At 39.2% G+C, this 15,553-nt stretch overlaps 1 protein-coding gene across 2 annotated transcripts in view; it reads left to right on the top strand.

The window, feature by feature from the left end:
* Positions 1-248: 248 nt before the first annotated feature.
* Imp (IGF-II mRNA-binding protein) overlaps positions 249-15,553 on the top strand; it is a 268,323-nt gene continuing 253,018 nt past the window's right edge. For both annotated transcript variants that reach the window (XM_065227322.1, XM_065227311.1), the window contains exons 1-2: positions 249-454; positions 14,520-14,568. In XM_065227322.1, coding sequence (XP_065083394.1) covers positions 430-454; positions 14,520-14,568 — 74 coding nt within the window. In that variant the 5' untranslated portion in view covers positions 249-429. The remainder of the gene's footprint in view (positions 455-14,519; positions 14,569-15,553) is intronic.

The following is a 15,553-nucleotide window of genomic DNA, read 5'->3' as shown; positions in this document are numbered from 1 at the left end:
TCAATGTGTTGGAGTAGGAACCTTCTTTTTGTGATTTTTTATTATATTTTCATCAGCAATACCATCGTGGGGCCACCGCCTGCAGTAGCTCTTAGCTACCGATGGTTTATTATTATGAGAGGCCCCTTGGATGTGTGAAGGGAAGTGGCAAAGGGGGTGCCGGTAGACGGGGGAGGCCTGAAGGAACCGGTACCAAATACACTCTCACATTTACAACTCATCGGGCCATTTTAAGTTATTCGCGAAATCAAACCGGGTACTCGTGTTTTCCATACTGAGTTCAATAGTTTGATTATTTTTTGGGTTAAAATTGCCTCGTTTTAATCGGTTTAACTTCCTCCGATAGCCCGTGGACGTGTTTATCTCCAAGTTTTCGCTCGCAGTGAATTTGTGCTTGAGAAAATAAAAATCATAACCAACTCCTAGAGAATGAATTTCACGAGTGCTGCAACAGGTACGTGTTCGACTTTTCTGTGCCTCGGTTGACGTTTCAGAAGATTTTTCTCCACAAGAGAACCTGTCCTCGCTAGGCTAGAAAAAGTGTCCGCCGTAGTTTTCCTCTCATATCTAATCGGTTCGAAAAAGAAAGCAGTCCTAGACCTTTTTTCCACGAAACAAATTGGGGCAATTGAGTAAGTTATCATATCCAATTTGTTACATATTAAAGAGCCGAAAAGTAGGTTCCTCGTATCGTCATCGCCGTCATCAGTGCGGCCTCCTTCGATCATCGAAGCCGGCTTCTTCTTTCTTCGCCTTCCCCCTTGGTCCCCACTGACAGTAGTGTACTATCGTTTTTATTATTATTATTATTATTTGCCCGTAACTCAGAGCCCCGCGTGTGCTATGTACCTTCCAGGGTTGATACGCCGCCTGTCGTGTAATAATAAATGCATCCAACAACATCTTCTTCTACACCATCAGAACAAGAGGAGATAGCCCCATCAGCGGCGGTGCGTGATCGATGAGTATAAGAGCATTGCTCCGCACCGTCTCATTTTCGTCACTTATGTGTGCTACTCGAGTGCCGTCTGGCTATATTTTGCCCCGACGATGGACAGTCACGCGTGGTAATATGGCCGACCGACCGACAGAACTCGTCGGTTACCAACACCAATCGCCTCCATTGCCGCTATAGTAGTAGGCCTTGGGAACACTGTGGTGGTGCAGCGCTATGTGACAACACACTGTGGAGAAAAGATAAACATCAAAATGGTGTGAGTGCCAGTGCAGCACGGTGAGTGGTGAGAGGTGAGAAAACGCACACAGAGGTGGTAGCAGCAGTGAGCTCCCCGTAGTAGGATTTCGGTGGCGATGCAACATCCGTGGCGTCGTTGGTGAACCGGTGAGACGTGAGCGGGTGGTGGGATTGCGTTATTTACCGCACGAGGTTGTATGCAAGCTCCGGTTGGGTAAATGGGTGAGACGGTGGGGAAGTGAGCTTAGCACATTTAACTTACACACTGACGCACCACGGCGTTCATATCGAAGGTTGATGGTTTCACTTTTCACAGCTTGTGTGTGTGTGTGTGTGTGTGTGTGTGTGTGTATGGATGGATGTTTTGGCACAACAACGTGACGCTGGGACGCCTCATGGAGGTGTTTGGGAATGCGTTTTGTAAACAGCGGGCTTCAGAATGAGGTTTTTGATTCAGGTTTAGCCGATTTGATGCATCGATTTTGGGGCTTTGATCAATGGCAGCGGTTGAATTGTGGGGATTATTTCTGAATCGCCTTCAGTGGAATATCACTACATGCATGCGTGACTGATGTACAGTAGAAGCTTGTTGAGATAATGGAATTCCAAAAATGTCGGTGAGATTAATTGCTGCGCTGCCTGTCCGACCATTTGACGTTCTTCAAATCGAGCAAATTGTGTCATTTTGCTAGATTATCGGAATACTTAATTCATGTACACTATTTGCTCATTACTTTTGAAATTCCACGGCTTTTGGGTTTAGGCAGGAACAAATCATAAGTTTTAATTTTGTCACTCCCTCCCCCCTTAAACATTTCTGAAAATGATGAGGGGGGAAGTAAAACAAATATATATGGGTAATTTGTGTTTTCAGTATGCTGTATGGCGTAAATTTCATGATCTTTGGAAAATGTTAACGTGTTTGATCCAAGCGATCATGATTTGTATTATTGAAGAATATTTTATAAATTTGGGAGGAAATGTTATACTAATATCAACATGAAGCTTTAGTGCGATAATTTATTAGCTAGATAATGTTCTGAAGGGGATATATTGATATTTCCGCTAGAGTACTGTAGTGTGAAAATTTAACAGAGGTTGAAATTGAGCGAAGGGCCAGTAATGCGACAATACTAATCAAACGCACACTCCTCTACCTAACTCATACATTGATGAATGAGGGGATTTGAGGTATGTCCTCATGTCCAATATTTTATAATTTTAAAACTCATTTTAAAGAATGTGATTTTTCTCGAATTCCTAAACTCTTTACCATACTCATTATTGCGATCATCGGGTTGTGATTGCTATTCATACTCTTCAAACGTGTATGTTCTAGTTTGAACTATTTCATGCTTTGTCATAGTCTATAAGGCCCATAAATGAATAATAGCCCCATGTGATTTTTTGGCAACAATGAGCATTCTTCTGGAATCGATTATTAATTACCTGCATTTTAATATGCTCACATAAAGGGAACTATTTTGTTCTGAAAACATCGTACCAAAAACGGGTAGTCCCAGCCAGAGACGTAGGTAGAGTTGGCACTGCCCCTGGCAAACCATGAATATTCGTGAACGAGAGCCGTGAACTGTAGTTCACACGGCTGCGTTTCACGTAGTTTGCATTGTTAGTATTTTTCATAATGTATTTAAAATATTTAATCCATGTACATGTATTTTTTATTATTATGCATACCAGTTTGTGATATATTGAAATGAATACATTCAGTAATACAATTCGTTTTTATCAGTTAAGTAACGCTTATTCATATTAGGTGGCATACTTAGTAGGACCATTGTAATCATTACTGGAAAATGGATCATTTTGTTTCGGCTTTTCAGTCTTCAGTTAAGGGGTTGGGATCATGATACCCCTCTCTAAACTGACATCCATCTGTAGGACAGTTACACAAACCACACAATCTGAAAAAAATATCGAGCCTTGAAGATAATCCTAACCTCTGGTTTCGATCCAGGCAAAATAAAACTGTAATCAGCGCCAGACAGAAAAGCCGAAACAATATTATCCATTCATCACTGCAGTCGAATATCCCTAACATCACTCAAAATCAATTAAATTATCTGCAGAAAACCGATCGAAAATATCATTTATATCAAGTTTTGGAAGCGATTCCTTTTCTGTCGCATGTATAGCCAAGCCGGAGAGTGTGTCTTGGCTCATTTGGGAACACAAATAACTTTTTTTATAATTTTGAACTAGCTGAAGCGGCATATAAACGATGCCACTGTGACAGGAAGCTTAAAAAAATCGTAAAGTCGTTTCGATGCTAGGATATATTTTTTTAAGGATCAGTTCAAAATGTCTAAAGGAGTCGAATTGCTAAGGTCAGGGAATAGTTCTTTCATCTGTGTTTTGAATGCTTCCACCTGTGATACATCCATCCATTAAGATATATCCACGATAAAATTGTTTGTTTAAAGGGTGGAACGATCAAAAATTGATCAATCACGATTATGTTATTGCATAAATGATCAATAATTATTTCTTTTTGAGGTTCAATAATAACAAAATACCGGAAAATTATTTGATAAGAATTCCAATTTTTCAAATGCAAACTGTCGGGCTTTACGTTTCACACCTTTCATCAGATTTTGTACCGCTGTTGTATCAACCTTATTTGATGCTGAACGTCAATTTGCTTTGAACTGATTCTCATTTCCATCTGTTTTCTGAGTTTTCTTGAGGTTCCGCTTAACGATTGACCAATATTTTTCAATTGAGTGCAGCTCCGGCGAGTTCGGAGGGTTGATCGTTTTTGCAAACATTTATTTTAATAAATATCTTGGTTGACAATGCCAGTTGGCACAAATGATTCGCTTTTCAGCCCACAGGTGCAAATTGCCTGCCATACCAAGTATTTTTTCGAAAGCTTTGACAACCTTTTCTGAATAAACTTATCTTGAACCGGTAGCCGTGTAAAGTCTTGACCTGGGAGCTGCTTGAAATCCACCTTGGCGTATATTTCATCGTTCATTATAACGCAATCAAATTTTTGACGTAAGAAATCTGCATGGCAATAATTTAGATTTCGTTTATGAGCGAGCAAAATTTTGATACGCTGTTTCTCTTGCTTCGACGCAATTTTGACAACTGAATGGAAAATGGCAAAAACAAAATAGATACATCATTCCGTACGCACAAACCAACTAAAAGAGGGGTGTTCACAAGGGGTAGGTCACTCCGCACACCAATCATGGATCATCTATTTTGTCAGTGTGCCGCAAGTGTGCCGGTCATAGAGCAAGCTGTGATTGTTTGTAAAATGCCTATCCCGGCAACCCGGTATTTCTGACACCTTGAATGTTTTGGTTTGAAATCGCAAGGATAAATCTAATTGAGGATGACGCGGGAAGTGGCGGGTGTGCGAAATGTTGGTGATTTATGTTCATAGGATGATAAAAGTCCTATGTTTTAGGGTTTTATAATGCCCTTAAAAGCAGACCAGAAACCTAGCCTATCGTACTGTGAAAAGCAACGGTCTATCAGCGGCCGGAAAGAGATGGAACCGGTGGGGAACATTGTTGGAGACCGACTATAGAGGATGATGAATAAACTTATGCAGTTTGTTTTGTTTGAGTTGCATAATTATTTGAATTAAGGGTGCGAATGGGGTCTGAATTACTGCCTCTTTCTCATGAGCCCACTCTAGAACCTACATTTCGTAATTTAGATCTATAAGTGAACTGCTGGTCTGAGTTCCTCTGGTATATTCAAACAGTCAAACAGCACGTAATGTTGTGAACAACTTCAATGGCAGTTAGCCTCTGATAAGTTTAATTGCCACGTCTATGGTGACGGTTCTTGATTACAATGTTTCGTTTATTTTGTTAATATTATTGAGTATTCTCTCCCATCGATCGAGAAGGCAAAGAAATTAAAAAACACCTTGTTTTCAAAAAACTTGAGCCACGGTGTACGGGACACTGTTATATGTTGTCAGATCTGTGAAATGATCTTTATAGAGATGAAACTGCTTTTCGTTTTGACGACCATCTTGTATCGGGATGTCCTTTTAACGTTACTCCCAAATATTCATTAACAACACTCCAACGGCTAGTTGAACTACTGACATTTTCAAACATTTCTTGTACATTTCCAATGAAAGTAATCATTGTAGGTTAAATACCGGCTGCGTAAAATCTGATAAGATTTAGACTATGATCCAAGGGGTAATCAACTCCGCACACCTCAATCCGTGCCGATAGTTTTAGCTGTGCCGAAAGCTATGCCAAACGCTGCCCGAAGCGTACCAATCAAGTATCCCACGAGTGTACTTTTGTGTTTGTTTATTTGTGATTGTGCAAGAAAACGAAGAATTTTTATCACATAAATTGATGTGTACAGCCTAAAATCACTGCTGCAGTACGGAAAATTCACCAGAATTAGTAAACTAAACCAAATATTTTCCAAGAAGACTGATTGTAGCAACAATCAATTTGAAACTAACGATTTTAAATTGGCTCACTACTTGACTAGCCTATTGGTCCCAAGCAAATCGATTAACGTGCCCCATTCTAGTCGATATTGTAGTACTACACTATGTTTGTTTTGATTCGCTATGAAAGTTTGACTGATAAAATGAGGGGTTCGTGGATTTTCCTATGTTTCGAGGGGTGAATCGATTAGCTTGGGACCGAAGATAGTACCAGAGCTGAGCCAAAAAGTTGAACATGTTTCTTCGGGACCTTCTGGTCTTAGAGTTACCTCTATGGCTATACTCCGTCGGATGGATTCCGGCAAGCTGGATGTGGTTCTTTATCCGTAGTGTTGATTATGGAACAGTACGACAGTGATAACAACTGCGAGGGGGAGGTGGAACTGTTCAATCGGCTGCAAGCGGAGGACGGCTACATAAAGATTAACGGAGATTTCGGAAAAAAATATCGATTACCTCGAGAAGGTTCGAAGGGGTTAAAGATCGGGTTTAGGTTGTGAAATGTATTCAGATATACCTCTATATAATGTAATTGTCGCTTTTGATTTCCATCGCTGATTTCTAGCTAACTATATGAAATCAAGCAAAGTAATAACACCATCGGAGACATGAGACAATCCTCCATCTATTGTTCATTCCAATTTGAATAATTGAATTGTTATTTATGAGATATCGACGATGGAAGTCAATAGAAACAGTTACGTTATATTGAGTTATACCTGTATTTTTTGATGAATAAAACATAAAACAATGTTTAAAGAAAGCCTATCTAATATGTCGAAGACTGCACAATAAGGTAGCATAATATTTATTGAACGAATCCTGATTACTTAAACAGGGTGAGCTACCGGTGGAGATTGCTCACCCGAGGAGGATGATTTGTATGACGCCATGTATCTGGCCACCGTGCCTGTGGAATTGTCCCATGTAAATCGATATTGTTGCTACAGAAAACAAACGCCAAGCAACTATTGCACTCACGTTGGTTGCAAAAGTGGACTACCCTGAGGGTAACCTAGTTATTGATGTTGCTGGTTATGATCTCGGCACTGCTATTTATCACCACACTTTAACAATTCGTATAGGGAATTAGACGAAGTACTGGCTGCAGGAGAGATTCGAGCAAAGTCCTATAGGTTTAAACTTCTATTCCGGAATCTGATCGTCTAGTCCGATGGATTTATTAAATTCATCCTGAAGCGAAGATCAGCGACCGTCATCAAAGTGCGAAACCTTAGTAACTATAGCAAAACTGTCAGCAAAAAACAGTGATGCCGTTTTATATTATATTCTGTGCCCTAACCAGCCGATCAGTGTGCCTTGATGCGTTAAGGCATAGTGTGCAGAGTTGATTACCCCTTGAATTAACCAGTAACTTCAAGACGTGAACCAAATAATCATCCAAGGTAGTTAGTAAGTAGTCAGAAAAATGTTGGCCGCATCCGGACTATAGATACTATAGATTCCATAAATAAGCGGAGGCAAAGTATAATGTAGCCAAACGAACTGTCAGTTTGTGTAGCCAAACGAGCATCATGGTGTTGTTTGAGGGACAAGCATTGTAATATTATGAGCCTAAAACGCTTTCCACACTCCACATTCCGATTTATTTCGCGGACAACGGAAGAAGGAAAGATAAAGCAAACCATTCCTCGATTCATTGTTGCAAAGATTTGCTTTGCACTTCATTTTGAACTTTTGCGCACGAATCAAAATAAAACTGCACAACGAAGAGCTCTATGATGGCATGAACTTTTTTTACGGATGCCAGTCAGATCATTTATTTTTCATGGCTGCCAAAAAAACTTTTTGTGCCTCCGCTTATCTATGGAATCTATAGTATCTATAACCCGGACATGTTCTGGGTACCCCCAAGGAAGTGGTTAGATTCTTCTTGAACCAACACCCTCATGCGACACATCGAACTACATGAGAATTAAAAAAAGAACATTGGTGGCCATATTAAGTACATACTGATGACCACGCTGACTAGACATGTCCCGTGTGCTCCCGGGGAGTTTAACAAACTTTCCAAAAATTTTCTCTGGAGTTCTCAGAAATTCCCTGAAATTCTCTTCAGAACTACTCTGGAGGTATCCTCAGAACTATTCTCAAGTTCTCCTCAGAACTACTCTGAAACCCTCCACAGAACTACTCTGATGTTCTCCTCAGAACTACGTTGAACTTCTCCTCAGAACTACTCTGAAGCTCTCTTCAGAATTACTTTGAACTTCTCCTCAAAACTACTCTGAAGTTCTTCTCAGAACTACTCTGAAGTTCTCCTCAGAACTAAGTTCTCGTCAGAACTACTCTGAAGTTCTCCTCAGAACTACTCTGAAACTCTCTACAGAACTACTCTGATGTTCTCCTCAGAACTACTTTGAACTTCTCCTCAGAACTACTCTGAAGCTCTCTTCAGAATTACTTTGAACTTCTCCTCAAAACTACTCTGAAGTTCTTCTCAGAACTACTCTGAAGTTCTCCTCAGAACTAAGTTCTTGTCAAAAACTACTCTGAAGTTCTCCTAAAACTACTCTAGATCTTCGATGGAGTTTTCAACAATTTTCTGAAATGTACAAAGTTGTCTGAATATTATCTTGAAGATCATTGAACTTTCCCAATTCTCTGGACTTCCCCAATATTCATGAAACTTTGCTTAAGCTCTCGCAGTTTTCCTAATATTCATAATTCTTCTGCGAAGCCCCAATAAAAAAAATACCATAGACGAATGATAGCCCAAATGATAGAACTATTCCACAAATGGTTTGCATGATACCCGGAGCACGTCGTTAAGCAAACTAACCATAACAATTTCATAAGGGGGCTCTCGATATTTCCCCACGGTTCATGGTACTTCTTCATAGAGCTCCCAAATCCCAAAAAGTCAATGTAAATTCAGAGACGATCACTGAGCTTTGGAGAATTTCAAAGCCCCTTGGATATTTTTACAAGATTGACCAATTATTCAGAAGACCTTCTACTGATCAACTATTATCAATCAGATAATCCCTCACATATTTCCTCACTGTGTCAGCTGAATCAGAGATTATTCAAATAACCGTATGACTTCATGACGATTAGCTAGTTTGAAGATCTCCAACTGATTGAAAGTGCAAGAAACGACGAAAATCATGATAAAGTATACAATTTCCGATAAACGTGTACTTTGCAAAGATATCACACAGCTCCATGATTAATAGAATGAAAAAGCTATTAATTCATGCGGCAAGGGGTAATCAACTATGCACACTGTACCGAAACACAGCATGGCACACTATTCGACGCTTTAGGACAAACGTTGGAAGCAGGATACAATCGACATAATATAAAACGGCATCACTGTCGAGAGTTGACGTTTTACCAAGGATGACTTCTTTGTTTACTCCATTGGACGTCACATTGGGTTCGGATTCCAAGGAAAAATGCTGTGAGTGTTGCCTGCACCTGTCTGCACCATGAAACTAAGTTTATCTCATTCGATTCGTAGCGAAAATCCCAGCGGTTGAGGTTCCGTCCAGAATAGCTTTACGCCAACAGAGTTCTTCCACACCATGGTCGGTCGAGAGGGTCGATACGACAGTTGAGATGGCCAAAATGGGGTCCCTCTAGCAACAGTTGGTCAACTGCCTGTAAGATCGTCCAATACGACGATACGGTGTGGAATGCGATCGGCGAACGACGACAATATTGTGCCAGCTGCGGAGGTTTGAATCCTGGTCTTGTCAAGGGTCTTCCGGGATGAAAATTTGATCGTTTTCTCCTACGTTTTTTTCCTTAGGTATCATTGCCAGTCATTGGTTTCAATTGGTATGGACTTCGATGGGAAATCCACAGGACTTTATAGGGATTTCCATACAAGTCCCAGTAGTTATTGGGCGATGTCGATACGTATTAACCCCAAATATTCCATCAGGTCTGAACGATTGCCTTAGTGAAACTTTATAGGATTTATAGGAATAGATCAATGCAATCAAAAATGCAATCACATTTTATTCCGTTAGTACATCCCATCAATAACCTTGGCCTACCTTGCTCAATATCGAAAGTGCATGACACATGACAACACTGACTTAGGCTGTGAACCGAGTTAAATTTAACTCGTGGGTAAAAATGACATTTCGAAAGTTATTTCTTATGTTCGAAAATCCCTGTGTTACACAGCGTTGCCAGATATACCGATTTATCGGTATTTATACCGATTTTCGAACTAGATACCGATATACAGATAAGATTCCTCGGAAAACCGATTTTTGAAATTGTATACCGATTTATACCATTTTTTTTAAATGGTCAAAATTATTATTGCCTACCCGTGCTCGAATTTAGGAGAACATTACTTTGAGAGACTTGTATTTTTGTGAATAACCTAAAATTTCGGAGCCCTCAAAATTCTTTACAAAAATTATCTTCGATAATGTCATATATTTGATACTCTTTTGACTAATGTTTCCATATATTGACCGTTTTTGGCTACCCATGAATCGAGAAACTGTCGATGGCTCTTTCCGGTTATTCCTAGGGAATCACGAAATACTTTTTAAACATTATTTAACTTCCAAAAAGTTTTGTTCATTTTTTACTTCTTGAATTTCTTCTAACTTTCGCCTGGATTTTCTTCCACCTTACACCATAATTTACCTTTCGATTCCTCGCGAAAACTTATTTCAACTTCCCTTGGAAGCTTCTGCAGCCATCGCTCGAATAGTTCTTCCGTCTTCTCACACGAGTTTTTTTTTCAACTTTCCCTGAACTTCAGGGATGTTTCCAGATTTTTATTAAGGATTCTACCTGCAGGATCTTTTACGAAGTTCTGAAATTTCAGAAAAGTCTAGACTTTTGAGTAAGTTCCGATAAATTCAAAATAGTTTCATTAACTTCTGTTCAAATTCTAAAACCCGAAAATTTCAGGAAAGTCTTACGAAAACATCAGAAATATTTTGGAAACTTTACAAGTTCAAAGAATTTCAGGGAAATTTAATGGTTTTCAGAAAAGTTTCATTTGTTTCAGAGAATTGAGAGAACTTTAGGGAAGCTCCGTGAACATCAGGACAGATCAATTAATTTAAAGGATTTCCTAGAAACTCGGGAAGTTACATGAACATTAGAACACTTTGAGAACATTTAATGGGAAGTTCCGTGCTTTTGAATGGCAGTGCCAAGAATTAACATTTTCAAAATTGGAAAGATCAGAGATATTCAATGCTAATGATACAATAAATTCAAGAAAATTTTGAGAGCACCTAAGAAATTTCGTAATCTTCAAGAAAGTCCAGATACCTTCAAAGATGATAATAGATATTCAGGTAGCCTCATTATAATCAGGAAAATTGTGAGAACTTGGAGGATGATCAGAGAACTCTAAAACAGCCTCATTAACTTCAATAAAATTACAAGAACTTTTAAGGAATTCCGTGGAATTATGGAATATTCCTAAGTGCATTTCAAGAATGTTCCGAAAACTTCAGGGGCATTGCGGGATCTTCACGGATGTTTTTTTAATATCAGAAAAAATTGCTGGATCATTAGAACATCCCCCAGAAAACTCTTTCTTCCGGAATTATATCCTTGTTTCTTTCGACTGTTCGGCTTCCGAATTTCCCCAGAAGTTTCTTGCAATCTACCTTATGAAGTGTCTGTCAGCGTCTTCAGGAAGTTTCTTCCATCTTCTTCTGGAAGTGTGTCCATAAGCCATAGGCTTCCGACTTTTATTGGAAGGTTTTTCCGAATTTCTTCTGGCTTTCCCTAGAACTGGCTACTTTTGGAATTTAACTCCATTTTCCAAAACTTTTCTAGCTTCCTTTGGATGTGACATCCGATTTTTTTCCGATGGTTTCTTTGAATATTCACTAGAAGTTTCTCAGTTCTTGTCTTGGTACTTCCCGGATGTTCCTCCGACTTTTCTTAGAACTTTCCTCAAATGTCGTCCAGAAGAGCTTCTTTCTTCTTTCTCTGGATGTTCCTTCTGAAGCTAATTCAAATATTCCCCAGAGTTTTCTTTCAGAATTTTCCAATCACAGTCCAAACATTAAAATTTTCGCTTTTAAAACAGCTAAAATATAAAATAAATTAAAATAATAAATACCGATAAACTTTAAAACAATCTGGCAACGCTGGTGTTACCGATCGAGCGGTTTTCGAGCAGATCTCAGCCACGGTTGTCAAACTTTAACTTCTTGTCTGTCAGAAATAATATAGCAGGGTTAATCGATAACTTTCCATCTGTCAAATTTTAACCAAAAGTTAAAATAATCCACCAAATGGTTCAGAGCCTTAGTAATTTTCTGTTCGGCAAGATCCCATGGGAGTGCAGATGAACAACCACAGGGTACAGTTGAACTGCAGATGCGAAGTTTATCTGGATCGTGCACCATTTTCGAGGTATGACAGATATGAAGTGGGGGGACATTTGATGGCTTTTACTGGTGGTACATTGGCCATTGGTTTTGATTGGTGGTACCTTGTGGAAAGCATTACATCTGCAAAGGATCGTGAACTTGATAGGCTTGAACGTGTGTAATTGGGTGGCATCACAATTTACGATACGACAGACTTGGTTGATGTCTTCGAGGTTGCGGAGTTCTGAGTTGATGAGAACTGTTTCGAGGATGTTGTTTCAAGGGTGGGAGTGAACATTGTGCTGGTGAAAATTTCGTCCACCGTTCCGTTTCCGTATTGTTGTATTGCTTCCAGTTTCTCTTCCACTGCCCAATCCGCTCTCTTTATAATAAGAATGAAGCTTAATATTTGCCATGAACCATGGTCATGCATTAAGCATTAGATAAATTGAAAATGTAAACACAATCACAAAAGTCTAACTTCATGGTTGCCAGACTCATGGGATATTGACACCTTGATTGATACACTTCGGCCTACGTCAGAATGACCGGCACAGCTTTCGGCACTCTCAAAACGCTTGGCACAGATTGAATACTAGACTGATGCAAACTTTGAAATTTTCACTTCACAGTGCTCAAACGGTTCCAAATTGAGCCTTTATTAGCCTCTTAAAATTTGAACTCATTTAGTGAGAAACTGACTTGGCACAAACCATTTGAAGTTTATATGGGAATTACTATGGATATCATTCATATCGATCACAAAATTCACCAGTTCACTCTACTTTAAAATATGATAGCTGAACTTGTTAAAAACTTTCTCAGCTACAACTTGGCTGAAGACCACTTTTCGATCAAATGTAAGGAACAAAAATTATTAATGATTCAAGTCACTGATGTCTTATGATTATTATCAATCAACTGTTCAGCAGGCAACATTGGGGTTTATGGCGCGTAGTATAGAGGACAAAAATCATGGCTTCTATGTCACACTGCAGAATACAGTGTTGCCCACAATACAGTTGCTCAATCTTGCCATTAGGTTATCAATCTCTTAACCAATTAATAACTATTTAATTTTACATTTGGCTGAAAAACGATTTTCTGCAAAGTTGTAGCTGATACAAAATTCCCATAAGAATAGATATAGAATTTTTTAACAGTACAATATGTCAACAGGCTAGAAGACAATGAACAAAAAGTTTTGTTTTCCCATAGTAATTTCCACATTAATTTCAAATGGTTTGTGCCAAGTCAGTTTCTTATCAAATGAGTTTAAATTTTCGGAGGCTAATCAGGACCCGATTTGAAACCGTTTGAACACTGTGGAGCGAAAATTTCAAATTTTGCATCAATCTATTGAATACCCCTTGGGTTATTCCAAAATTACAAAAAAATACATCTGAAAACATTAAGCACTTCTCAGGTTGTCGTTCAACCGCACCGCGTTTTTCCAAAATGTTGAAAAAAACGAGTTTTATTACAATGCCCGCAACGCGCTCATTGTGGGTTGTCAAACGGATTTCAGTGTATTGGAAAATATGCGCTTGCCGCTATGCCGCTACCATTGTGTTCAGCCCTTAAGGTTCAATTTACTTTGATGCTTTCTGTAAAATTTCAAAAGCAGTTTTTTCCGACGCGTTATTTCAGATTGCAAAAAGCTCGCTCTATTCGATTCCTTTTGATATTTTACACAAATGACGCGAGGTTTTTGCAATCTAAAATAATGCGTCGAAAAATACTGCTTTTAAATTTTTAAAAAATGCATCAAAGTAAATTGAACCTTAAGGCTACTTGTCGGATTGAAAACTAGTTAGAACCAAATCGACTTCGGTTAGGCATCTTGATGTTATCTGTAACAACTGTCAAACTTTCCGTTTCCATTTCGCTTCCGCCCACATTGCAATTGGGCCTTTACAATTGTTTTGTTACACAATCACGTGAAGTAATATTTATAGCATGTAATCGTTTTTGAAGATATTGTCCAAAATAGATCTGAACAATCTGGAAACTTCAATGTTCCTGGAACAATTTGTTCATATGATCTTCAATAAACACTTTGAAACAACGATTGTGAGGAAAGTGTCCTCAACAGTAAATCGGTATTTATTGGTATGGAAAACATAAAATCGGTGTTATTTTTGGAGGCGAACCAGCCTAAGGCTGAAAGCCTCCTAAATAAAGCTAAATAATAATAATAATAATCGGTGTTATTTTTGTCCCTAATCTTATTTATCGCTGTGGAGCTAACAAATCGGTAGGTCTGGCAACGTTGGCGTCAATGGCAATATTAGCTTAGCAGGTTGCTTCGATATTTCGTCAACTTGAAGATTTCAAAACGTGACTCAGTAATTCAAGAACCTGTAAATCGGTGATCAGTCGATCAATGAGCGGTAACAATGATTGCATTTGAAAATGTTGAAAATAGTTCTCAAACAGCCAAGCAAATAGCCCAATCCATTCAAATCACCAATTTTGATCCTCTCGAAAACGAATATTAATGGTTGTTCATTTGTCTCCTCCATTTCAGATGTCCAAAACTTCAATGGTACAAGTTACTATACCGGATACTTCAAAAGGTAAGTTTACAGAAGCTACATCCCCCTTGTTAATTTATTAAATGTCAAACTCCTTAATGATTGTTATGCAAAGCCGAAATCAGCCAGAAGCGGCAAACAAACAAACAAACAAACAGACAAAAGCAAACCTAAACATCATGCTTGATAACACCTGATCTGCGAAACTGTCGCCGTCATTAATTCTCCAAAAATAAAAACCCAAAGCAACTGATCACCTTGTTGTGGAGAGGCCTCTGTGAAATTTCCCATTTTAATTGGCATTAGGCTAATTTGCCAACCATGGATCGGTTCGGTTCGGATCGGAACGGAACGATTGGACGGTTCGCGTGCTACTAACCACGACACGACGATGATGGGCCAATTCCGATAAGCGCCACAGCCAGTCGACCGAGCGATCCGTTTCTAAGTTCCCCCTCCCCCGTGTGAGTGTGTGTTTTTTTTTTGATCCGGCACGCGCGTCTGGTTCAGTTGTTAGCCGGTCGGTGTTCATCAAAACATATGAGACTCGTACTGTTCGATTCCGGTTGGGAAGTGGTGGTCGTCGTCGTCGTCGGTGTTAGAAGAGTCCGGTCTGTGTGCCGGACGAATGCAGAGTGCGTCCACCTGCCACTATCATCAGCAGAATGTTGGAAGAGAGCCCACAAGAAGAAGCTTTTAGAAAGGGGTTTCCGAAGGGGGCTATAATCCAATAAACAAGGTGGCGAGTTACAATTTGTTCTGCGCACGGTGGGAAATTGATTGTAAAAATGAATCATTCTGGACCAAGAAATCGGGATTCTCATTCCAATAGATATCCATAAATTGCACTGAGGCAAATAGACTTAAGAATTCCATAAGAACAACTTATGATTTTTAAGCTTATCAAACTTAAAACAAATGCAATGAAGCAGACTGGATTCGAACCTTGAGCGTTCAGATGATTGAGTTCGATTTTTGCATTCACGTCTATCAACGTTTTTGAAAATCTATGTGTACTACGGTCATC

This window comes from Ochlerotatus camptorhynchus, unplaced genomic scaffold (assembly GCF_037179485.1).
Source record: "Ochlerotatus camptorhynchus isolate MF236.1 unplaced genomic scaffold, CSIRO-AGI_Acam_v1.1 ptg000022l, whole genome shotgun sequence".
In the NCBI taxonomy this organism is placed as follows: domain Eukaryota; kingdom Metazoa; phylum Arthropoda; class Insecta; order Diptera; family Culicidae; genus Ochlerotatus; species Ochlerotatus camptorhynchus.
This window is presented reverse-complemented; position numbering and strand designations above follow the sequence as displayed.